General features: G+C 51.8%; 1 protein-coding gene across 2 annotated transcripts; it reads left to right on the top strand.

The window, feature by feature from the left end:
- Positions 1 to 489: 489 nt before the first annotated feature.
- On the top strand, positions 490 to 24,763 carry ZNF692 (zinc finger protein 692). 2 transcript variants are annotated; one of them, XM_044451986.1, is made up of 12 exons: positions 490 to 931; positions 2,538 to 2,740; positions 4,596 to 4,627; positions 6,895 to 7,437; positions 10,157 to 10,211; positions 12,318 to 12,458; positions 13,797 to 13,928; positions 14,742 to 14,804; positions 15,434 to 15,512; positions 17,030 to 17,144; positions 19,208 to 19,307; positions 20,386 to 24,763. In XM_044451986.1, the coding sequence occupies exons 2-12, from the start codon at positions 2,550 to 2,552 to the stop codon at positions 20,681 to 20,683; spliced, it is 1,749 nt and encodes a 582-aa protein (XP_044307921.1). In that variant the 5' UTR covers positions 490 to 931; positions 2,538 to 2,549; the 3' UTR covers positions 20,684 to 24,763. The 2 variants fall into 2 exon arrangements, with proteins under 2 accessions (XP_044307921.1, XP_044307920.1); XM_044451985.1 differs by having other exon boundaries at positions 491 to 931; positions 2,535 to 2,740.
- The last annotated feature ends 1,270 nt before the right edge of the window (positions 24,764 to 26,033 follow it).

Below are 26,033 nucleotides of genomic sequence, written 5' to 3'. Positions count from 1 at the left end.
CCCCGCCCCGCCCCGCCCGCCCGCCCGCCTGCCCGCCCGCGATCCTGAGCGGCCCTTCAGGCCCGCGCCTCGAGGGGCGGGCAGCGGCCCGCGCTCGCCTCCCGGCGACGCGGGAGCGCCGGCTACGCACCTCGAGCAGCCCCGCCAGCCCGGGCACGGCGCGCCGCCTCGGCTCCTTTTGTTCCTCGGCCTCTTCCCCACCCGGATCTGCTCCTCGGATTCGTCCGCCGGGCTGGCCACGCGCCGCCGCCCCCGGAGCAGATCCAGCCCCTTCCTGTGCCGCTTCCATTTGCGGGCCGGGCTGCAACCGCCTCCGCTCTGGCCGCCGCGTCGCTGCCGCCGGTGCCCCGGTGCCTGGCCGCGGGCGGGCGGGCGCGCTTGCGTGCACAGGCGGCCCGCGGGGCGGGCGGGCTGGGGCGGTCGCCCCGGGGCGGGGGTCCGGCAGCCCGGCGAGGCTCAGCCATGACGGCTCGGGCGCTGGCAGGCAGCCCCAGCGCGTGAGGGACTGCGCGGCTGGCAGCCGCTGAAGCGGGGCTGCCGCTGCCGCTTCCCGCTGCTCGGAGGACGCTGCATGCATGGCAGCGGCGCGGAGATCCGCGGAAACGGGCGGGGCGAGGCGGAAGGCTGCGACTCGTCGCGCCTGCCCGGCTTTGCGCTGGAAGGACTATCACGTTTGTCTTGACTTCTGGGCTCTGTGCTGCAAGTGACCCGCGCGGGTCTTCGCCGTTCCCATGAACACGCCAGAGGAGGATCGTTGTACAGGAGGATTCTGTGCAGGATTTAACCTAGTTTAACAGTGCAGGTCCCTGCATGTTGACCTGGAACTGAGTCCTTCTGTGTTTAAGAGGGCTGGCTTCCGCTAGGTGTACGATTGTGGCCTGAAAGTGCAATTCTGTACTGTACCTCCGATTGGGTTCAATGAGAATCCGAGGTAAGTATGAAAAAGTAACGTCTCATGTGGCCCCTTTTAAGACGTATAAACTGTAGGCATTGGGGACTTTCCATAGAGCCCTGGAATCTCAGCCTCTCTTCTATAGTTTTCTCTTAATAAGTTTCTGGGCAACTTACAGCCTTGATCTTGTTATGGATTTGCCACTTCTGGGAGAGCCGACAGCCCTTCCAAAAAGGGAGGGAGTTTGATAGGAGGGTTTTAGGCACTTGTTCCGGAGAGGCTGCCCAGCCTTGCTGCCGTTTCCATTCCATCCCCTGCACTGTGACTCCATAAATTTCCCTTTTGCATAAAAAGGGTAAGCCAAAGTGAAACATGGCTGCACACAAGACATCAGGTGCAAGCAGCCTGGTGCCTTTCAGATGTTTTGAACTGCAACTTCCATAATTCCTTACCATGGACTAGACTCACTGGACCTGATGGGAGTTTTAGTTCACACATCCTTAGGGCATCTCATCTGCATGCTCGATGGGAGACTGAACTCTGCCCTGAGGGGTTTTCAAAGCAGTTTACCAAAATTATAGTGACAATGTTGATGATCTTTGCAGTAATGAAATCGCATTAAAGAATGGGTAGCAGAAATGCCTTCCATGTGGTGTTATGAGGAATATGAACATAAAAATGTAAGACAAGCCATACTGGATCAGGCCAAAGGCCCATCCAGTCCAGCCCTCCACACACAAGCTGGCAGACCAGTTGCCTGCAGTATCCCTCAAGCAGGATGGGAGCTAGACCTTCTCCTGCCCAAGCAGAACAGCAGCTGGAGTGTGCAGGCCTGCCGGGTCTGGTGAAGGAGGCAGCACCTGGCCAGCGAGGCCAGTAGCCACTGATCACCTCCTCTGTCCAGTCCCCTTTTAAACCCTTGCAAAGTGTTGGCCATCACCACTGCCTGTGTGTAACTATCTGGTGTGTGGAGAAAGTGCATGTAACGGATGCACCTGCTTCCTCAGCCTTTGACCATAGGGGTCCTTTGGTTGCCCTCTGCCTCGGGCACTGCACCTCCTGTGCCGCCGTGGCAGCTGGAAGGCGGCCGGCCCAGGATGGAGGAGGCAGGCTGCCTTGGCACGCTGCAGGGGCGCCCCAGGCGGCAGCGCCTTCTGAAGGGCTGTGGCAGGGCTGTTTCTAGGGGAGGCAAAATGGGAGATCAGCTAAGGCCCCAGGAGCTTTAGGGTGCCAAATGACCCAAAGGGCGGAAGCAGCACCAGCGGCCAGGCAAGGCTTGGCAAACAGGAAAGGAAAGTGTTGCACTGGCCAACCTGGGTTGTCGCTGTCTACCATTCACAGTATGAGACGGCAGGCTAACTGGTCCTCTCGCAAACCTTGCAGGAGGCAGCCAGTGATGAGACAGGAGTTGGCTAGAGGCTGCCTGGGCCGCATTCATGCTGTTCACATCAATAGTGATGGCATGGGGGAGGGTGCCAAAATGCCTTGCAGCCGTCTGGACAAGGGAGTGGGACCGAACCTCAGCCAGGCCTTGGCGTCAGCCACTGGCGAAGGGAGATCTTCTCTTGCTGGAGGACACAAGGCTGAGGTCGCAGCAGGAACTCCTTGCAGGTCCTGACTGGATTGTTGGCGTCTTTCTCAGCAGGGTGTCTTTGAGATGATGGAAGTTGGGCGCCAGGGCCGCCAGCGGGCCTCCGAAACAATCCGCAAGCAGAAGCGTAAGGAGCTAGATGCCCGGCGCAGCAAGTGCCGCATCCGTATTGGCACCCACCTGGAGCAGTGGTGTCGGCTTAAGGAGCAGCTGGGCTTTTCTTTGCACTCCCAACTTGCCAAATACCTCCTTGACAGGTGAGGCTCTGTGCTTGCGGATAATTGCTGACTTTTGCTAGCTTTGTCTAAAGGCAAGCTAAGGATCAAATATTAGGGGTGTGTGCATGCTTAATTTTTGATTGATATGCATTTCAGCAATTTGCTGCCTGCGGGTGAGTAATGGCCCTTTTTCCACTTCTGGAAGATGTGGCAGCCTTGCAAAAGAAGGGTAGGCAGATGTAAGGGAGATTGGTATGTATGTCTTTGACAAAGATTACCAAGAAGTTCAGCCTCGCTGCCATTTGCACAGGGACACTTCCAGGTGCTGTTGGACTCCAACTTCAGTAGTGTATATTATCATGACAATATAGACAAAAAAGGTGTAATGGATACTACTGTCTCTCCACCTTAGTACCCCCTTCCTACTACAGTATAGAGATAATAGGGACCTAATTTACATGGTGGCTACAGCAGCCACTGAAGCCTGATTTAAATGTGTATGTGTGTTTCAATTTTTACAGTTTATTAAATTTCCAAATACAAAGATTAACATATAAGATAAGAACTCACATGGGTTTTGAATCTATTTATTAACAAAGGATCTTAATAAGCAATTATGTTTTTTTTCCCTTTACAGGCAAAAATATGGGTGGAATCGACTGGCTGCTCCAATTTTTCATTTTCTAATTATTCTTTATCTTAGCAAATTATATTTAGGCTCTTTCCAATATTAATAGTTTATTTACAGGATTTCTATACCAGTTCACATCTAAGCAGATTCCCGTAGATGATAAAAGATAAAAAGAATAAAATGCCATATTAAAAGCTTTAAGAAGGAGAATGCCGATAGCAGCTATTGCTGGTCACTTAAGAAGACTTCTCGAGATAGAGAAGTCTTCAGCAAGCACAAAATCCCACACAGTTGATACCTGCCTGGCCTCTAGAAGCCGGGAGTGCCCCAGAAAGGGGGCCACTGCACCAGAGGCTGTTCTCCGGGCGGGACTCCAGTGGGGCCCTCATTCCATGCAGACCCACCAGGAGCATCTGATCTGATGACCTCAGTGACCAGGCAGGCTGATAAAGCGTAGGACACTCTTTCAGGCATCCTGGCCCCAAACTGTTGATGGACTTAGACAGTAGAAGCAAAAGGTTAAATTTGAGTAATGCGGGGAAGGCTTTGATAGATGTTGCTGCATATGCTCCGGGTCTGTACGTGAAATAAAAGGCCTGATTTAGACAGGCCTGTGTAAGCAGAGTCCACAGCGATGCAAGCATCCATCTGCACACATGTAGATCTAAAGCAGGATGGACAAGCATCCAGGCCTTCCCACCTGCCTTCTGGACCATCCCATGCCGGGCACCGAGGTCTGAAGAGGGCCTTGCAAGTGCATTCATAAGACAGATGCCTTGCACTGAGCCAGATGCTTTGTCCATCTAGCCCAATACTGTCAACGTTGACTGGCAGCAGCAGCCCCCAGGGCTTCAGGCAGATCCCAGCTCCTCCACCTGCCCCCCCTCCACTTCAGCCCTGCGCTTGTGCAGCTGAGCACCTGCATGGTCCTCTTCTTGCGTTCAGACTGAGTTGCTGCTGTGCTCACGTGCGGCATTCGTGCATCGGGGTGTCATGACATGCAAATTCAGCACGTGTAGATGCCTGCAAAACTACACAGGGAAGATGTTTTGCACCCCAGCACTGCATTTCAAACTAGGCCTGGGATAAAGTACCTAAAGCTTTCTGAATGCTCTAAAGTGCTGCTGTTCTATCAGCAGCAGCAGCAGCAGCACCAGCAGCACCGTGTTTGCTATTAATAATGGTCACATTAATTTCATTACAGGCCAAGTGCAGCTCAGTGTCTTTTCTTCACTCACACTGCCTTCTCTGTTTCTCGTGCAGGTACAGTTCCCCTAGCTCAGTGCTGAAAACAGGTAAGAGTTCCTGCAGGTCCCCTGTTGATCACAGGAGGCCTTTTCATGGTGTTTAATCTAGCAGGTTTCAGTGGGTCGGTTTGTTTTTTTACCAGATTGCCTACTTGCCCAACAGATAAATATTTCATGTGGTAGCTTGAGAGTTGCTACTCACTTGAAGCCACTGGACAAGGGGCTGATTGTAAGATGGGCCACAGCCTGTGCCATCTCAAAAGCTCAGACAAGCTGTGCAAATATTTACAATGAGAAGGAAATTCATCCCAGTCTGTAAAAGACTCATGGTGTGATTTGTCATCTATGTGAGAACTGGTGTGAAGCAGGAGTCTCAAGGTGTTTTAGATTTTCATTCCAGAAAGCCCATACTAGTAGAACCAATGGTCAGGTATTCTAGGAGCTGAAATTCAAAACTACTATTCTCCGCTGTAGAGAGATGCTTTCTGCATAAGTTCACCTTGTAAAACTCCATGAGTTTTAATGAAGTATCTTCAGCCAGGCAAAATGCCTTTATTCGTAGATCTAATTAAAAGAAGGGTTGTCATTTAAGGCAGTGAACTGGAAAGTGACTTTCCTCATCCTCTGGCTTCTTCTGTGCTAATCTGTCACAAACAATAGACTCCTTATCACTTCATTTGTTCACCAGAGCAAGATTCAATGACTCTGAATCTCTGGCCTGTGACATCACTACTTCTTCTCTGAAAATATCCCAGGGCAGGGGGTCTCTTGCATTAATTCTGCAGTGCATCACTGCATGAAAGAAATGGGTGTATCTTTTAAGCACAAATTTGTGCCAAGGGGCAGTTTTAAATTAAGAAAGAAAGAAAGAAAGAAAAACAAGTTTTAGATTTGGGGCTTGTGATACTTCACTGAAACTGGGACAAGAATCATCTGTAATATGTTCTTCTCTTTATATGAACTATCCTGAGATCCTATATGGATTAAGGATGGTATATACATATTTTAAATAAGTAAATATGCCTTCAGATATAATGGCTACCGAGTTCTCAGCAGATGACAAAAAAAGTTCTGTCACCTCTGAAGTGAATCAAGGCATTGGGTTTTTCCCCACAACACGTATTCGCTCTGGTGCTGTTGCGGTGCTGACTTCCATCCCCTACTGCTGCTGTGAATGGGAACTGCACTCTATTTTGCATGCTTTTAAGCTTGAGTGTAATTATCTCAGAATGTTTGTTTCCATTTCATGGCCTCACCGTTTAGATTGGCTTTAGTCCATAACATCTTGCGTTATCAGGAATGTGTTTGTCTTTAAGGCTTCACAAGAGTTTTCCTTGTTTAGGTAACTGCATAGGATCACAGTCTTAGCCTACATCAAGCTTCGCAACCTGGTGCCCTCCAGAAATTTAGAACTACAACTACCATCGTCCCTGACCTTGGTGATAGCAGTTGTAATCCAAAGCATCTGGAGGACACCAGGGCACTCCGGTCTGCTTGTTCAGAAAGAGCAAATTTACTGGGACTGTACCTCTTCTGGGTGCACCTTCTGTGGGATCTCATCAGTGACCAGTCCATTATATCAAGTTCCTGCATATAGGAAGCTTGCTCATTAGAAGGAAAGAAAGCTAGGCCCCCTTGTCTGCTTTGCAAAGTGGTCCGATTCCAGGAGGTGCTTTTGGATGCATAAGGCAGGCCTGCGCTTCCAGAAGCCATTGCAAGTGCACGTCCTTTGGGATCCGCTGAGGCTGCAGGCAACCTTATGGGTCAGGCCACTGGTGCACCGAGCTCCCCGGCAGCCATCCGGTTGGACAGGCAGCCTCTCTCCAGGGTTCTGGCATCAGTCTTTCCTTCCCCAGCCTTAGCTGGGGACTCCAGGGAGTGAAGCCGGGGCTTCCTGCTGGCAGAGCATGCCATGAGCCCCAGAACTACCGCCCCTCTGCTAATATCACACAAACAAAATCTGCAGTTTTGTTTAAATGGAATCCAGGCTGAGATGGCTTTCTCTTTTTCAGCCGAGGTGTGGCATACCCAGCCATCCCCAGCCATCCCAATAGGTCCCCCTTCTTTCTGAACATCACAGCATTCAAGCCTTATTTTTAGGACTGGTGGGTTTTGGCCATGCCAGGTGGGAATGATTGGCATTGCAGTCAGGCGCGTCAGGGTTGTGTTGTGTGGTGGGATGCTTGCACAGGCATGTGTGGGAGGGACTGATCTGGAGGTCGGCCTCCCATTCATGCTTCACCCGGCAAACGCCCCGTGAACTCACTCGCTGTCTGTCTTCTCCCTCCCTCTCTCTCTCTCTCTCTCCACCGCAGGACAGGATAACGCCACGGGTGTCTCTGCCCCCCTTCCTCCCGACGCGCTGCAACACCTCGTTGTCCTTTCCCACAATCACAGCCAAGAGTGTGGCTTCATCCCTAGCGTGAAGTCCTCCTTGCTGGAGCAGAGAGCCATGGCCGTCCCAGGCAGCAGCATGGTATGGGAGTGCCTGGCCGGCCACACCTTCTCTTGGAGCCCCCCGCCCGCCCCACAGACCTGCAGGGCGGCCCCCCGCAGAGCCGCCTCCCGCGGCAGCAGAGACGAGGCGGCGGAGAGAGCCGTGAGTCCCAAGCCCAGCCCCCCACCCTCCCCCGCCATCCGACGCCGACGCTCCCTCCGCAGGGCAGCGGCCGCCCATGCCTTTTCCTTAGCGCTTGCTTCCGACTCACCATGTCCAGTGGACGAGGCAGAGCCTTCTCCCCGAGAGGATGGGGAGGGCGGTGCGGACAGAGAGAGCGCAGCATGCATGTCTCCTGGCAGCGGAGCGGGCCCGTGTGAGGAGGCAGAATTGCTGAGTGGCACCAACACTGGCGAGACAGGTGAGGGAGCTGGCAGGCTGCAGGAGGCGGGAGCCCCCCGAGCCAGGCTCGGCGGCCGAGGGTGCGCAGAGGGAGCTTTGGAGGGCTGTGCTGGGCCGCGCGGGCTGAGCGGCGGGCGCGGCACGGAATGGATGGGAGCGTGCAAAGGCCTGGCCCCGTTGCTCGAGAGTTCAGCAGCCTCCCAGGAACCTTGACAGCCATGAGTGTGTCGCACGGTGCAGAGCGTGGTCTGTAAAGCATAACTTTCTAGCCTCATGGCGACGGGGAAAGTGGAAATATCTGGCCAGCTATTGCCAAATGATCAGAAGCCAGCAAGAATCTGGCTGAATTTATTACCGATACTGTCCTGTTTTCTTTTCCTGCTATGTTCGTGTATTTAGACTGTGAGCCTGTGGTCAGAGTTCTGCCTTTGATGATCATGTTATATACTGTACAGCACCTCGCTTTTGGCTGCTTATGGAATTATGATTAATATTCATGTCGTTGTTATTATCACTACCACTGGTACCAGTCCTGCCACCTTACCTCTTCTGGGACAAATCCGTTGAGCTGCAGCTGGCAAATCTGATAATAGGTGTGAGTCGCACAGCAAGGTTCAGTTACGATAGGAGCAGAAATGAGCATTGTCCCTAATAAGAAATGCAATGTCTTTGCAAAACAGAGTAATAGTGGCTGATGGAAACAGAGGAGGAGCAGGAGCAACATCTGGAAGACGGATGGGCTGCAGGCAGTGGTGAAGAAGTCTGTGCCGAGCCCAGGGGCAGGCGGCCAGGAACGGTGCATAAATCCTGGGACGTTTTTGGTGCCTTCAGAGCTTTCAGGATGCACTAGGAGTCACGTGTTCTGCTTTGGGCCTGTGGCCAGAAATTCTGCGACTAGGAGCTAGGAAGGCACTGAATTAGTAAAAAATGGCCAGAATGTAAATAAAGCACCCGCAAGCTTTTGGTTTCGCATTCATTGGCGACAGTGCTGGAGGGCAGGGGCAGGAGTGCTGCTCAGAAGGCGACTGGATGTGCCGTTGCTTGCACATGTTTTTTTTTTACGTGCACAACACAAAGGGATGGTTGGAGATTTTCTCATTTCTTTTAAAAATGCAGAAAATGCAAAGGGGGGAGCCTGGGATGAATTCATGAGGAGTCAGAGCTTCTCCCGTAGCAGCTAACTGCTTGCACCACCTTCAGTTTTTAATGTGATCTCCACAAACATGGCACCTCGAAGCTTACATTTTTTAAAGTGCTTTTTGTGTTTGCAAGCTCTGCATGTTTTGGGAGGGATCAACATTTTATATAACTAGCTTTAACAGTCACACCAATAAACCCACAGGTATTACTCAAGTACAGAAATGCTTGCGGGGCTGAGCACCAGCCCAAGCACATGCCCAAGCGAAGAGGAAAGAAGGAAAACCGTCTCCCAGCAGTTTTCAAATGCTGCTCTGTCTGATTACCTGGAGGCAGTGCTTATTCATCAGGGCTGACCAGGCAGGGGACTGCTTAAAAAATTAAACGGAAATGAGGCAACCTTCTAAATAATGAAACATGCAGTAATGACGTTACTAGATCTGCCTGATTAGACTTTGGTTGTGGTGGGCTCTTTGTGTAAAGTCCTGGTCCCTTCACTCTGGCTGGACACCTGTGCCTTTCTGTATTGCAAAGCTTGCAGTCTTGCTGGTCATTCCAGGTAAGCCAGCCCTTGGTTGGTCTCAGAGCTTCCCACAGGGATGAGTTCAGGTTTCTTTGACTCTGACACATGTGATTCCACAGTGGACTGGCCTTCCCAAGTCACACAGCTTGTGTGGACATGCTTTTTACTTTCCGGAATTTCGTGCCAATTTAGTTGCAGAAAAATAACAAATATAAAAGCAGTGACCAAAAATCCCCCACCCCACCACCACCAAAGGCTGACGTGTGAAAATACACCTTTGTGGAGGATTTGCTAATTTTCAGAAGTGCAAATTTGCACAAGCATGCATGAACACAAGCCTGGGAAATGGAAAAAAATCTGATTCTGTCAGTGACTGGATGAAAGAAGCTTGGCATCCTGTGAAAAATAAGAGCCGTCCATCCTTACCCAAGGTTTACCTGCCAGGCGATGGGGCTTACTGCCCCCTTCCCTCTTGTTTGTCCGACCACCTCCAGCAGGTATTCCAGGATGGAGGAAACGAGGCAGCTCCAGTTCTCTTACTCCTCGCCCCTTTCTTCACAGCTGTATGCAAATATGCAGATGGGCAACTTCATTTTGCCAGTGTTCCTGTTGGACAACTCTAAGTGTGCCCTTGAGAAAGACTGACAAGGATTATTTTCTTTAATGTGGCCTCAATTGTTCATTTTTGAGGCGAAGCCACAGAATAAATGATGGTCCTTCCAAAGTGGCGAAAGGCCAGTCTGTGGTGAGATCACGAAAAGTGAGCAGCGTGGACTTTTGGCCACTTGTGCCAAGTGGCCCTGGAGCCAATTGTGGCAACCCAGGATAAAATTGGTCTCCTGTGTTTGGATGACACAACAATCCATGGTGTGAAAGAAACATCCAAGAATAAGCCATGGGTTGTCTGTGTGGCTTATTATTCCCAAAGAATAAGCAACCCATGGAAAATGCTCCAGGTTCAGATGACACAACAACCCACCATGGCTGCCTGCCCATGGGTACTTGTCATGTCATGTAAGCCCAACCATCCTGTGGTTCTTGCCACCCAGCTCTGATGGTGCCGTGTTTTCTCTTGCAGCGGCTCCCTCAGAAGAGATTCCAGAGAGCACGGAATTAATTGCTGAGCCGGAAAGGTAAGGCGCTTCCCTCTTTCCCTCTCAGATTCTCCCAGATGGCCTGCCAGCATGCATGGCTTGCTTGGCACGTACCACACAGACCTGGAGTAGCCCCAGGGAGGAGAGGGTGGCAGGCTGAGTGATGGAGTCCTCCGGAGCTGGAGCCAGGGGCTCCTTGTCTTTGGCTTCTTCACTTCTGACTTCCCTCTGGTCAGATATGAGCAGCAAGCCTACCGTGGTCTGAACCAATCCCTTTTGGTTGGATGTATAACTTTACTCAGATTACTGAGTGGTTACTGGTTGTGCATCTGGAGCAACCAGATCTTCCCATTTCCAGCTGAAGCCAACACGGTCCACACACACACACCATCCTTAATCCATACGGGATTTCAGGATGGTTTACATAAAGATAAGAAAACAACAATGAAATCCACAACTGCACTTCGAATACAATATACAGTCTATAAAATATATAATAAAATCATGTTCTCCTCACACTGAGACAAGATGGGGCCCTTTTTGCAATAGTGAAACAGTTTAAGCTGCCATTTAGAACAGAAGTTTGTGATTTGAGAGAAAGGCCATCTATTCCATTTTCCTTTTCATGGTTCTCCATCAGAAAAAAGACAACCTTGGGAAATATGTAGATCACCCTATTTATTATATCCTGCCTTTTTTCCTGCAAGGAACTCAAGGGAGATGATATAATCTTCCGCTTCATTTTATTCTTACAACAACTTTGTGAGGTAGGTTGAGCTGAGGTTAAGCTGAGCCCAGAGAGACTCAGGGAGCTGCATAACCAACTGGGACTAAAACCCTGCTCTCCCCAGTCCCAGACCAGGACTCTCACTGCTACACCATACTGCCTCACATATGCTCTTTTCATAAGTGGGTGGAGAGGATAAGGGGAGTTGTAGTCCAACAGCAGATGGAAGAAAGCTTAACAACGCAGTGCAAAGTGTGGATAGGAAAAAGGCCGGCGCTTACCATGCCCCCGTGCACAGCCTTCCTGTTAACATTCTCCACCTCTAGCAAAGACAACAGACCAACTACAGTTCTGGTGCTGAACCGCTCTCAAATTAAATTTTGGAGAACTTCTCTGGACCCACCCTGCAGTGGCAGACAGGGCTGAAGGAAAGGAGATGGGACTCAGTGCCGAATAGACTTGCGTACGTTGGCCTTACGCTCCGAGTACCAGTGTCTCGGCCTTGAGGGCGGCCGCTCCAGCCCAAGGGGGTCTCCACCTGAAGTGAGGACACTTGCCGCCACCCCAGGCCCTTCTCCCCACTGCCACCTTCAGTGTGAGCTCAGCAGGCCAGCCAGTGTCCCGCAGCGTTGATGCTGAGGGGAAGCAGGGACGCGTAATGCCAGGGAAGCTGCTTTGTAGCTGCTCCAAAGGCCCCCCTGCTGGCTTGCTACCTTGGCAAATGCCCCTGAGAGAGAGCAGCTGGCCAGGGCCTTCAGGGCACCCACTGGAGTGACCGCAGGCCCTCCTGGCAAGTGGGGGAGTGGCCCCATTTGCCACCTCCTCTGCCACCAGATGCAGGTACCCCAAGTTTGCTCCATGGAAGGGCTAGTCCTGCGGAAAGGCATCCCAGCCTTTGGAATGGAGAAAATCACTCACAGAGAGACTCAAAATAGGTGGTGGGGAGGAATGGGCCCACCAAGTGATGTGGGGAAATGGGCGCCGACCTCTGGGGACCCTGAGCAGGCCAGGTTACATCCTGGGCTGAGGTCCAGCAGCCTTGAATGGAAGCCTTGGCTGTTCAGTCCACCAGGGGAAGCCTGCAGGCCTGATCGAAATCATGTCCCCGTGTGCAGAGGCCAGGCAGAGGCCTGTCAGTGCAGCAGGTCATGCCGCATGCAAGGGTTTCTCAGGGCCACCTGGGGACCACAGTGGGAAGGGATGCAGGGGGCGGGCCAGGTGGGCCTTCAGTGTCATTTGGAAGGGCAGCTCTAATGCCAGGTTGGGCAACGGAACCATGGAGGGGAAGGGGCTCAGCAAGCTTGTCAGGTGTGGGCGATTCTTCTGCCCTTGAGGCCAGGCTGAGCTTGACAAACTGGGCTCCAGTCCCAAATGCTCTGCACCCCTCATTCTTTTTGGGTGTGGGTACTTTCCTTCAGCACTTTGACTGCAGAAGAGGAGACGCCTGACCAACCAGAGGAGGGAGGAGAAGGGGAAGCGGGAGAGGATTTGGCGGAGGAAGATGACTTGGCATACACTGATGACCTGCGAGATGAGAATTACCATCCTTCCCTGGACAGGTATGGGGCTCAGGGGAAGCAGTTCCTCCTTCAGTGTGGATGCGGGATACGCTGGCAGAGGAGGCGCCTGCGTTTTTGTTCACTGGGGGCAAAGAGGGATCGGTGGAAGGAAGGGCTGCGTGTGCTTGCCAGCTGTAGGAAGCCCCTAAAGCCTTCCAGGGAGTTCGTGGGAGTGTTCCGGTGCAGCGTCCTGCAACATTCAAAGAGCGAGTGCTGGAGTGTTGTTTCCTGCTCTTCTGTGGCAAACGAGCTGGGATGGCTCGGGAGGGGACGAGCTCCAGCGGCCCAGGACTGTGACCTGGAGCAGACCCTGCCCCTGCAACAGCAAAATCGGCTGCACCTGTGGACATGTGCCGCTCCCGCTGCCCCAGTGGGCACGGGGCACTGCCATCGGGGCTGGAAGCTGTGTGGCCCAGCACCGAACTCGGCCCGGATCGTGGCCTGCCCTGCCGCTCCACATGGGACGGGAGAGCCGGCGTGTGCAGCGGCTGGAGCGTTGGGCTGGACTTGGGAGATGCAGGCTGTGATGCCGACTCGGCCCCATAGGATACAGCAGCAGCAGGGAGGCTGTGTAAGCCGCTTCAGGTCCCTCGCGGAAGGAAGGAGGACAGGATGCAAATGGAGGAATGACTGCAACATTCGCAGTGAAACGAAGTCGAAGCACAAGGGCTGCATTGCTGAGCTGCGTGGGGCTCGCCCGTGACCTGGCCTAGCGCGCTCTGTCAGCGTGTGCCTTTCCTTCCCGGAGTCCCCAGGCAGCAGGCAGGGCACCGAGAGGCCCCTTGTTCAGACAAGGATTAAACCTGAACCCGCTTAGCTTTAGAAAGGACCCTAGGAGGTTTTCCCCCACCCCGCATTTTTTTCTGCGTGGCAGCGGAGGCTGAGAGGCTGCGGGGCTGCCAGGCGAGCGTAGCAGGAGGGCTGCGCGTGGGCACGGCTGCGTCTGCGGATTTTCCTCCTCTGCAGCAACCAGAACTCTGTAAGGCATGTAATATATGAGGGGTCTTCAAAAAGTTTCTGTACTTTTATAAATAGATTTATATTTTTTTGCCGATGGCATTAACGATGCTGGGGAAAATGCATCGCAAAGGGAGGTGACTGCAGAAAAGTGATGTACTTTGTTTTTGAAATTCTTAATAAATAGCGTTTTTTAAAAGTGCAGAGACTTTTTGAAGACCCCTCTATACGGGGATAACATACAGCGATGCTGACTCCAGCCGTCGGCCAGTGCTGCTTTTGTTCCATACGATTAGAATTTCATTTCTTCAGTCCCCCAAGCAGAGCAAGGGCCAAAGCAAGACTGAGTCACTCTCTGCCCCCGTTTCCTCCTCTCTGCAGGGACTCCAAGCTGCAGAGGCACCCAAGCTTGGCCAAGTGTTGCAAGAGCCCTGCGCAAGAGGAGCAGCCGTCCAGTGAAAGCTGCCCCCTGGGCCACAGCCCTGCCGAAGACAAAGGCAGCAGTGGATCGGGGTGAGGGGGCCGGTGGAGAAAGGTGGGCGGGGTGGACACGGGGCCTGGCGTTCACGGACCTCAGCCAGAAAGCACAGTCGGGGAGAACTCTTCAGGCTGCCGGGGGGGAGACAACAAGAAGGACAGCTGAGGGAAGCTAGATGAGTGAGACGAGAGATGTGCAGAAAGAGTCAAGAGGCTGATCCCTCAGTGTTTGTGTGTTTGGCTCTGAATTTGTTTGCAGCAGCATTGGAGGGGGAATGGGGAGCCGTGCTCGGCCCTTTCCTTGAAACCCACTTCCCTGAGCAAAATCTCTCTTCCTGCTCACCATCCGTTTCACTCACACACACGGCCCCTTATACTCCCTGGCTGTTTTCTGCCCACAGAGAAAAAATAGGCCACATACCTCCTTCCCTGTAGGAGAAAGTAGCTGGTGTGCAGGAGGTCCTGAAAGACATTCCCTGCATCTCTCAAGTCACACATATTTTGCCCCGATTAGTGGTGGCACTCAGGGGTCAGCGCACCTGACACAGGAGCTTTACTCCCCCCCCACCTTCCTCCATGGGCTGGGTGCTAAACCGTCTTGTGAAATCCCACGACCTGCTGCTCTTTTCTCAGACCCCAGAGAGCAACCAGTCAGTGGTGGGTAAATGGCCCAGTGCCTTGTGTGGCGAGGGCTGCTGCCTTTGGCCCAGGACTCGTCGCATGATTTTTCCGTCTCTGTGTCCCCAGTACTTTTTTCAAAAAGGGTTGCTTTCTCCTACTGATCAAAGTGGCCTCCTGAAGGAACAGGTTCCTTTGCTGCATGTGCCAAGTGTTCTTCTTCCTCTACAGCTGCAAGAAGCGGGTGCAGCCTGGTGATGAGGACGTGGCCCAGATCGGTCCAAAGAGAATCAGGTGGGCGCTGCTGCATCGGCCTTTCCACCTTGGAGGGCACATTGCTAGACAAACACAGAAGGCCAAGGGGGTGTGGAGCACATCCTCTGCTTCAAGGCCTGATTAGGGTTGGCACACTAGTCCGTTGGCCACCCCATTATTTTATTTTACGTTTTACAAAAATAGTGGTATCCCTCGTTTCCCCTCCGGAAAGTAATTGCTGAAAGGCCTAACAAAGTATTACAAAACAGTAAAAATAACCATCATCAGTATTTCACCTGAAGTTGATGAATCCTGTCCTGCTACAGCTTTTCTTCACCTTTTTAAAGAAGTTAATTCCATTGGTTTACAACAGCCTCCCCTGACCTGATACCTTCCAGGTGGGTTGGACTAGTCAAGGTTCACAATAGCTTCTGTACAGCCTGAAGTCTCTGATCCTGCCTGAACTTGGCTGCTGAGCAGGGTTGGTCCTGGTCGAAATTTGGGTGGGTGACTTAAATGTTGTGGACTATCCAGAGAGCTTCAGCTATGGGCAGTATAGAAATGAAAATAATGAATGACTGCAGTGCTGTGCACTGTTCTGTGATTCTGCTGTGATCTTTAGGGCTGGAGGTCTTACGGGCTTCCTCTCTCCTTCACTTTCTTTGCAGGAAGGCAGCCAAGCGGGAGATCCTCCTCTGTGACTATGACGGCTGTGGGAAGATTTTCTCTAACCGCCAGTACTTGAATGTAAGCAGTATATTGGGGCAGGAGGCCCGGGGCACTGAAGGGGGACACACATGGTCTGGCTATGAAAACAGCCCTGCTTCCTGGACAATTTTGGTGAAATACTTTTCCCGCAAGGGGCGTGGGGGATCTCTGCCCCTGGTCCTCTCCTTCCAGTAGCTTCTGGAGTCCTAATCTGGGATACCATGCCTGGGGAAGATGGGAGGTGCACTCCAGCACATCTGGAGGTCACCAGGCTTGGGATAGCTGCCTTGAGGTGTTTCATCTTTGCAAAATGCTGAGTTACCGTGGCAACTCGGACTGGGCTGCCAGGAGTACCAGCAGCAGCAAAGAGTGGCATAAAAGAGGGGTGAGCGGTAAAAGTAAAGGCGAGGCGTGGGATTTCTTCCTGCCCAGGAGCAGGTTGCTAGTCTCCCTGCACAGCTAGTGCCATCGGAGAGGCGTTCTTCCGATGCTTGGGGCAGTAGCGCCTTCATCCATCGCCTCCACTGGGGAGCGCACAGAGCAGCCAGGCCGGCTCAGGCACGGTCCCCTCCCTCCCACCTCTGAGGAGTGGGGGCTTCGGGAAGGGTCCTTGCCTGAGGCTGCTAGGCACCAGGCTGGAGTCTCAACACCCCAGGGCAAATCCTTGGTTAGAGAGGACTGGCCAGTTGACTCGGCTGACCCGTGTACCAGCTGAGGAATGGCACCTTCATATGTTAACAAAGCACTGCGCAAAACTCCCCCCCCCCAAGGGACGCAAATTCAGTGGGTGCACACAAAAAGATGCGCCAAGTTGTTCTACAAATGGCGACAAGCGTTGGAGAGTTGCAGGTGGAGCCTCTGCATTCTCTTTGGGTTCCCAGGCACCGTTGGCACAAACAGCAGCATACTTCCCTATTTCCAGCCTGCCCTACCTTTAGGCACCTGGCTGCTTCAGATATGCAGGTGAAGGGAGCACATATAAATCTCCCTGCCTTGGTTTGGAAGGGTCCTCAAAGAGGGATAAGAGCATTGGAAGAGCAGTGCTGGATCAGGCCAGAGGCCCATCTAGTTCAGCACTCTGCACATGCCAGCTGCCCGCAGGATCCCTCGAGCAGGATGGGGGCAAGACCTCCTCCTGCCCAAGCTCCCCAGCAACTGGCGTGTGCAGGCCTGCCACCCCGGGCAAGGAGGAAGCACGTGGCCAGCCAGGCTGCTGGCAGCTACTTGGGGCAGCAGCCATGCCTGCTCGGGGGAGCCCTCTCATGGAAGGGCCTGTGGCTCACTGCGAGGGGCCTGCTTGCATGCAGAAGGCCCCCGGTTCGGTCCCCGGCCTCTCTGGCTCTGGCTGGGGAAGCCACTGCCTGCAACCCTGCGGAGAGGCTGCTGGCAGCCGGCAGCATCCCCAGGCCAGGCAGCACAGGGTCCGACCTGGCAGAAGGCAGCTTCTTGCACACGCGTGAGAAGCCTTGGTAAGCTCCATTTCATGCAGTGTGCATATTCAGTCTGGACTGTTTTGTGTGTGTCCCCTCCCCCCCCCCCCCGCCCCCCACAACTAGCACCACAAGAAGTATCAGCACGTTCACCAAAAGACCTTCACCTGCTCCGATCCCAGCTGTGGCAAGTCCTTCAACTTCAAGAAACACCTGAAGGAGCACGAGAAGCTGCACAGCGGTGAGCAAACAATGCCTGCCACCGGAGGGCGCCTCCCTGGGCCTCGTCATACAATCACCGCCCCCAGTGCCCCAGGCTTGGGCCCACTTTGGGCCCAGATGCTTTGCGGTGCCCCAATTCCAGCTGATGGCTAGCAGGGATGACGGCGACGACTCGTTGCTACATTGCATTTATAGCCTGCCCTTTTTCCTCTTGCGAGAAACCCAAGGCAGCTTACACGGTCCTGCTCCACTCTGTTTTACCCTCAGAACAACAACCCTGTGAGGTGGGTTAGGCCGAGAGCCTGTGACTGGCCCAGAGCCACCCAGTGACCTCCGTGACTGAGTGGGGACGGGTACCTGGAATTCCCAGGCCCCTGGGCCAGCACGCCGGCTAGCACACCCGCCTGCCCGTCGTCCCCAGGTGCGCTCTGGGGCTGCGTCGCCTGGTACGGCACAAGCTAAAGGCCCGTCCACCCGGCGGTCCTTCGCAAGAGCACCGCTGCCCCATTGCCAGGATGCGGCGGTCTTGATGAGCGCTCCCACGGACGGCGGTGGTTTTCCCTCATCCCTCCCTGGAGCAGTCCGGCTAGTCTGCTGTTTCCTCACTGCCAGCCGCAGCGGGAGCACTGTGAACAAATGTGGCCATGGAAAGCTGGGTGACTGTGGGGACTGGGCAGAGGAACACCATGAAAGCAGGGGGAATCCTAACCCTGCATCACCGGGAACTGCAAGCTACATACATTCCTATTTGGGCAGGTCCCACAAGAGTCAGTTCCAGTTTAGTGTCCTTGCATACCTGTTCTTCAAACTGGCAACACGCCTGGTATGCAAAACCCAAGAATACCACTATATAGCACCTAGAGCTGGTGGGGTATCGTGGATAAGGAGGTGGGATTGGGACTCAGGAGATCTGGGTTCCAGCCCCCACTCAGCCACGGAGCCCAGTGGGTGACTTTGGGCCAGTCACGGCCTCCCAGCTCAGCCTAGGTCACAGAGTTGTTTCTGGGAGGGTAAGATGAAACGAGGAGGAGAATTATGTAAGCTGCCTTGAGTTCTTTGAAAGGAAAAACGCAGGATATAAATATATTAAATATAAAATAAAATAGACCAGCCACCTTATCCTCAAATAAAAGAATGGTCTGTGGCAAGGGAAACGTTTTAGAGGTTTGCAGTGCAACCCCATGCCCGTCCATTTGGCCGTGAGTCCCGCTGAGTTCGGTGAGGCTTGCTCCCACGGGGGGGGGCTGTGGCAGCGGGGTGGCGGGCAACGTCTCCTCTGCCCCATTTGGATTTGGGGTGGGCTGCTGGCGTGTGCACGCAGGCTCATTCGGTCATGCCTGAAGCCTCAGGTCCCATCTTTCCTTCCACGGATAATCCTAAGTTCACCGAACAGAGCTTACTTGCCTTGCCTTTCCCTTTGTGCACCCCCCCCCACCAAAAAACTGCTTCTGAGTTTGGGGGACCGTTGGGAGTGGCGTAGCGCATGGTGCAGAGACTGCAGGTTGGCAGAAAAGGGGAGCTGAGAGAAGGCACCATTAGGTGTTTTCTTCACCATGTTCACAATTAAGTGAATGGAAGAACGGGGCAGGGGGCTGGGTAGACGTGCAGGAGGTTGTTTGTCTGTGCCCCCACTGGAACTGTTGAGAAATATTTTTAATCCAGACTGGCGCTACTACTGGGCTGTTGGCAGAAGATGCTGATGGACAGGAATTGGTGGCTGGGCCAGGAGTTAGGGGACAGCTGTGTGCCCCCACCCCCATGCCTCCAAGTCCACCTGCTACGCCCGGGTGCGTGGGGGACGCTGCCCCAGTGCCAGGACTGGAATTCGGTGGCCCGCCTGGTCAGCTTTTGTACGTGGGGCAAGGCTGGGGTAGAACCCAATCTTGTCTTTTGCCTCAAACAGCAAAGCGTCTTGAGCTGGCCCTGGTGGCGTTTTTGATCTAGTTACCTGATGGCCTTCATGGCCCCTTCCAACTCTACTATTCTATGACATGTAATTGCTGATCAACACGATCATCATCATCGAGTGATTCAGTGTTTCACATGCTTCCTGCACCTGACGTGCCTTTCCCTTTCCTGCAGATAAAAGGGACTACATATGTGAGTTCTGTGCCCGCTCCTTCCGAACGAGCAGCAATTTGATCATCCACAGACGGATCCATACGGGAGAAAAACCCTTGCAGTGAGTATCTGCCCCCACCCCCCAGCGCCTTCCGGTCTCACGGTGGCCTAAGAGGAGCGGAACGGCCCTGCCGGATCAGCCCAAGAGCCTGCCCGGGCCAGCAGCCTGCTTCCTGCAGACTCCCACCCCTCCAGGAGGCCCTTCCAAACAAGCCATCAAGCCCACCGCTTTCTCCATCCCACGGTGGCTGCTGCCACCCAGCCCACGGTTAGCACCCAGTGGCATACGGCAGTGAATGTGCTTACATTTAAAAAAAAAAAACTCCCACAACTCCCTTTATGGCAGCTGTAAGGAGTTGCAGGGCATTTCCCCATCTAAACACACACACAGATTGCTCCTCGGTGTCTCTCAATCTGGGGGTTTCATGGCTAGCATTACAATTAGCCTTGGACAGAGCAGTCCTCTGGCAGTTTTGCCCGGCACCCCATTGGAACGCGAACAACCCCAACCTTTCTGGCTGGGAACTAGACCGGGGAAAGCAGCATCTTGTGGCCAGCAAATTCCACATATTTTAAGCATCCATTATGTGAGGAAGGCCTTTTATTTAGTCTGTCCTGGATCTCCTGTCCCATCTGTGTATCTGGGAGAGTTCTGGTTTCATGAGAGAGGAAGAAAACCTTGCAAGGGCTCCTCAGACTGAGTAAACTGCAGGGAGATGGCCCCTTCCCGGCTGCTTTGAAGTGTGGTGGAGGCACAGGAAGGACAGAAACTTAAGGAGAGAACCAGTAGTTTGCAGACTGTGATTCGTGGTTGAACCATGTTGGGATGGGTTCAGGCAACACAATAACCCATGGTACAGCAACAGCCCATGCTCAAGCCATACTGAACCCCTGGCTGTGGGCTACTGTGTTGTCTGAACCCAGTCAGGAGATCAGATCATTGGTTCATCTGGCCCAGCGCGGTCAACTTGCCAGGGTCTCAGGCAGGAGGTTTTCTTGCCCTGTGTAGGAATCCTGTGGACTGAACCTGCTGCTCTGCTCCCGGGATACCGCAGTGCACAAGGGTGGCTTTCGGATCACCTTTGTTGCAGCCTTCAGTCTCGTCTCGCACAGTGACACCCCTTCTCCTTCCCGCTTAGGTGTGAGATCTGCGGATTCACCTGCCGCCAGAAAGCCTCCCTGAACTGGCACATGAAGAAGCACGACGCCGATGCCTTCTATCAGTTCTCTTGTGACCTCTGTGGCAAGAAGTTTGAGAAGAAGGACAATGTCACAGCTCACAAGAGCAAGAGCCACCCAGAGGCTGCGGCTGGGCCTCCACAGCCCACGCAGGAGGCTCCCGTCCTGGGCCACTCGGTGTCAGTGGAGCAGCTGGAAGGCCGACCCAGTGACCTGGAAAAGCCATCTCCCCTTGCCATTGCAGTCCTTATCGAGTAGAGGGCCCTGCAAGTCAAGTAGGAAAACAGCAGAGAGGATTCCGGCCCGATCCTGTTTGCGACAGAAACAGGCCCAAGGCACTTGCTCCCAGCTGCAGAGGGCCAGTGAGGATGCATAGCTGAGTTTTCCAGGGGGCTGGGGGCCAGGAAGACCTGGAGTCCACAAAGCAGTGGCGCACCCACCACATTCCTTCAACAGTGCTCCTTGTCAGCTCACGCCCAGCGCCACACGGACAGTCCTGGGCTCAGCTTTGCCGGGTTACAGGATGATTAAGAGTGGCCCAGTAGGAACCTCAGACGCCTTAATGTGGTAGCAGCTCGCTCGGCCCACAGACTGCAATAGGAGCGGGGCTAAGGCAGCCTAGAAAGCTGCTCAGGAGGCACTGGTAGCTTTGGATTTAGCCTACTCTCGATGGACAAGGGTGGAGGATGCACCACACCCTCCTGTCGCTTTCCAAATCTTCTCCTCTGGGGACCTTCGAAGATGCCGCTTTCCCACGTGGCCCACCGCGCTTTCTCGTGTTTCCGTCTGTCGCTCGGATCGGCTTGCCTCGGTGTTTCTTCTTGGGGATGGCCCCGAAAGCCAACCCTGCGAGTGGCTGGCCCAAGGACCGGACCAGGACCCTTCTCTATGCAAAGCATGCACTTCACTGAAGAGCGCTTCCATCAGGGCTTGGGGGCACTTTGTGCTAAGGAGACCAACAGTCTGTGCCGAGAGCAGCTGAATTTAGCAACTTGTATAAATTACACAATTCGAGGGTGTGCTTGTTTTACACAAAAAGGCTTTGCTGGTCATGACTGATTTGTTGGGGAGCGGAACAGAGCATGTTAATCCTATCTGCTGGCCGCTGGAAATGCTATGCTTCCACCCAGCAACACCCACCAATTCTCAAGCCTACAGTATTTAGCAAGAACCAGGTCCTTATGCCTGCAAAAAGGCTAGGGAAGAGGGTGGGTTTATGGGGAGAGGATATTTTTAAATGGAAGCTAAGATTCTCAGGAAGCTAAATTCTAGAGCCAATCCCATACCCTGTTTTTTATTCTGTGCTTGCGTGTTGTTATTAGAGGCATGCAGTTCTAGCCAAGGCTACCTTACACCCTGCCTAAGTAGCCCAGCTTTTACATTGTTTTGCTGGCTACTGAGTATGTTTGGCCTTCACCCCTGTGTTCTTCACAACTAGCAAGATGTTTCACATCCACTGGTTTGAGATTCTGGTTTGGTGCTTTTGTCACCTGAACGCATCTTGCTGTCACTATTACAACATTGGAAGCCAAGCAAAGAGCTGGTGCCAGAAAATCCAACAGGAAAAAATCTTTAAGAAGCTGCCTTTTAGGAAGCAGCATGAATGACCTGGGCCTTTTCCCATTCTTGATACTCAGTTTGGGAAGCTCTATGCTTGAAGCTGCATTCTTTGCTGTTCCTGCCCTGCAGCAGGGGATGCAGAGCAGTGGCAGAGGTTGAGCTTAATTACCTATGGATGGATTCCCATTGTTGTGAAGCAAAACACCGTGCACTGACATAAAGAACATGGGATCCACCCATCTGATCTGGCCCGGCCACGTGGTCATGACTTGGGAAAGCTTGGTTGTCTAGCAGTTATAGCAAATTTGACTAGAAAGAATCACGGAGATTCCATGAAAAAAGGTTCTACTTAGGCTCTGCATGTTCTCTCTGCAGCAGCTTTGATTGTTCAGACCGACCTGCTTCAGAGAGATGCCAGAATCACCCACGCTTGAAGGAGGTCTTCCTCTGCATCTCTGCATGAGTTTGTTCTCTGCGTGTTCTTCCCTTTAGTTTCTTCCAGGGTGCGAGGGAATGGTGCCTGCAGTGCTTCATTCAGAAAAAAAACTATCATATCTCAGCGATCATATATTTTGGTAGGCCGATCCAGCATGTATAGTGTACAGAGTGCATTTGTTCTAGCTTCATTGCTTTTTGGAGCACTGATATGCCTCGTTTAAGACAGAATTCAAAAGAGACCAGTTTGCTGAACTAATGGCTGAGCACAGATTCTACTCCAAGAGTTCGTATACCCTACAAATGTAAACAATTTTAACACTCACATGGGTACATAGTGAACCCTGGGAATTGTAGTTTTCAGGGGAAGGACCTCATACTGAGAGTTCTCAACTACTTCAGAGATCTATAATCAGGATTATGTCTATTTTCTGCAACGAGGAAAGACTTTAAATTTTGAATCAGAAGCTAGACGGTGCCATCAGAACCTCACTTTTTGGGACTAATATGTTATGTTTTATTTTGTAAAATCTATTCTGTTAATCACAGGATGGAAAAAAGGAGCAAAGCCCTAAAGCTCTGGCTGCTTCTCTTGCTTTAGAGACTTTACCAGGTTTTGCACATGTAGTGGATCTTTCAACCATGAGGGTTAGAAGCACCTTTTAAAGGGAGTTAAGGTTATGATGAAGACAAATGTGGGAATCTACATTCTGTTATTTTTCTGTACTTATTTATACTTGCAGCACAAGTGCTTCCTATATTTCCCAGAATTTCTCTGATGAGATTTTTATTCCTCTCTCAGCCATTGGATTCACTGGGTGAAACTGAGACACTTTCCATCTAAGTGGGATATCCTGCAAGTATATCTTCCTGAAATTTCAGGGAGAAAGGATGTGTAATCTCACGATGTCACAAATTAGAGATGCTCCAACTTGGAGTCGTGCCTTGAGCAGGAAGTGGACCAAGTCAATGATCTTATTGTCCCCTTCCAACTCTACTATTCTATGGCTCTAAGTGTCACTAGCTGGCCTCCCCCCCCCCCCCCCCCCCCCCCCCCCCCCCCGGGCCATGGTGGTTACCAGCAAATAGTGCCAGGCCTCCAGAGCTTAGACTCATAAAATCATCCCACAGTTTGAAAAGAATCTGGACATGATTTAGTGTTGTTTATTAAAACAGTACATCCCTGATCCATAGTTACCCTTGAATCTTAAGAACATCCATTGATGTCACAACTAAATTAAGACTGTTTGTTATGCACTGTCAAGTTGTCGCCAACTTGTGCAGACACTGCCCCCCCCCAAAAAAAGAAAGACTTAGCCATTTGAAGATGTCAAGTATGACTGGCCTATAGCAAGTTAAAGTATCTAGTTCTCAGGGTTGCAGAGGTAATGCCTGCAGCTGATCCTAGCTTAGACAACTTTAGACAAAAGTAACAGAGAATAGGTCTATACATAGCTATGTGAGCTAAATAATAACCTCTGTGTTAACAGTAGCATACCTGTGAATTCTGGGACCAAATGGATGTAGGGAAGGAGGGTGGTTCTCATGCCTGGCTTATGGGCTTCCCAAAATAAGCAGGACTCTAGATTAGACAAACCCTTGGCCCCTTTCCTGATGGATCTGTTGAGCCAGATCAACCCATGAGGACATGAGCGCAACAGCCCCTTCCCACCCTTGCTCCCCAGCACCTGATCTGCCAAAGCATCTTGCCTGTGATCCTGGAGGCGAGAGAGAGTCCTTCTGGCTTGATAGCCTGATCTTCCATTGATTTGCTTGATCCCCTTTTAGCTGGCTTACAGATTCCATAGTTACTGCTGTGTGACTTACTTCCTTTTGTCTCTCCTGAATCTCCCATCGTTCAGCTTCATTGGATGACCCCAGGCTGTGGCATTGGGAGGTGGGGAAGATCCATACACTTTCTCCACCTATTGCAGACACTCTTGCTTATGCCAGGGCAGCTGCTGCGTGGCTCAGGCTAAAAGGCACTGGGAAAAGCATCATTTGTGACTACAGAGTACATCACCTTAAGGAAACATTTAACCCACAGATTGTTTTTCTAAACCAATTTGAATTTATTTCTATAAATATCCATAGCAGAAGTGAATGTTTAAATCACTTTAACTTTCCATTGAAAGCAAACTGATTTTTTTCCTAACCAAGATAACACTCTGTAATGCCCAAACTACTTGCTTGTTACTGTTCTGAATTTCTCTTTGGGGCTGACCTGTTGTGAGAGATCAGAAAATGTGCTTCCTCCATTCCTCATGAGAATTGCAAAAAAAAAAAAAAAAGTAAAACAGTTTTGACAAATATTTGCTAATAAACTAAATTTGGTTTCCTTTGGTTCTGCTATTTCTACTAATTGTCTTTTCATTTGAAAAGTCTCCTGACTCAATGGGAACTATGCAGAGCATCTATGAAGTTGCCTTGTACACTCACCTTGGTCCAGCTATTAAGCCATCTGTTTACAGTCATCCCAAGCACCTGCCAATATTTTAAACCAGGTGGGGACCCAGGTCCAAAATGAATTTTGGGCAAGTTCTCAAGGGCCAGATTCCAAGTGATGGGGCGGGTCAAAGAAAAGTCGGTAGGCTGGAAGTGAAAGTTGGTGGCACCAAAATACATCTTGTAGCTTAAAGTTCTTGTTGCCGGTATTTCTCTCAGGGCTTAGAGAGAAACATTTCAAGCATTTAGGCTGGAGAAGTGAGGTGGTTTGAAAGGCAGGAATCATTAACAACTGGTCCAAGGGAGAACGGGTGAGGCCATGAAAGGATTCCAAGGCCAGCTTGGGGCCTCAGGCTTCAGAGTTCCCCCTTGTCTTTACATGCAGAGACTGAGAGAGAGTGGAATCTCAGAAGCTGTGCTCTCTCACCAACATCTAGCTTTTGTTGTTCAGTCACAAAGTCACTCTTCGTAACCCCATGAACACCATTCCTCCAGGCTCTTCTATCCTCCACCATCCGCCAGAGTCCACCTAAGCTCACACAGAGTGCTTCAGTGGCTCCATCCACCCACCTCATCCTCTGCCGTCCCCTTCTTCTTTTGCTGTCAATTGTTCCCAGCATTAGGATCTTTTCCATTGAGTCCTTCCTTCTCATTAGGTGGCCAAAGTATTTGAGCTTCAGCTTTAGTACCTGACCTTCTAAAGAGCAGTCAGGGTTGATTTCCTTTAGGATTGACTGATTTGATCTCTTTGCAGTCCAGGGGCCTCTCAGGAGTCTTCCCCAACGCAATTCAAAAGCATCAGTTCTTCGACGCTCAGCCTTTCTTATGGTCCAGTTCTCACAGCTATACATTGCAACTGGGAAAACCTCAAAACCTTTTTATTGAGTCATACTATAGATCCATGTAGCCTGTATTTTCTACTCATTCCTTGCTCTTTGATCTGAGATTCTTTAACATAAGGTTCAGGAATAAACAGCAGAAACTTTTGTGTACAAAGTGGGGCATGTTTGCCACATGATCTGAATAAATATACTCAGCAATTTCTAAAAAATCTGTGTATTCAAGATGCTCCTTCCCTGTTGAAAATTCTACATTGGACTATGCTTTATTTAAATTTATGAGTCACTGAAATCAGTGAGACTGAAATCATGGGTCTACTCTAAGCCTG

This window comes from Varanus komodoensis, unplaced genomic scaffold (genome assembly GCF_004798865.1).
Source record: "Varanus komodoensis strain SLA01 unplaced genomic scaffold, ASM479886v1 scaffold6_4, whole genome shotgun sequence".
NCBI lineage: Eukaryota > Metazoa > Chordata > Lepidosauria > Squamata > Varanidae > Varanus > Varanus komodoensis.
Note: the sequence above shows the minus strand (reverse complement) of the source record. Positions and strands in the feature narration are given on the sequence as shown.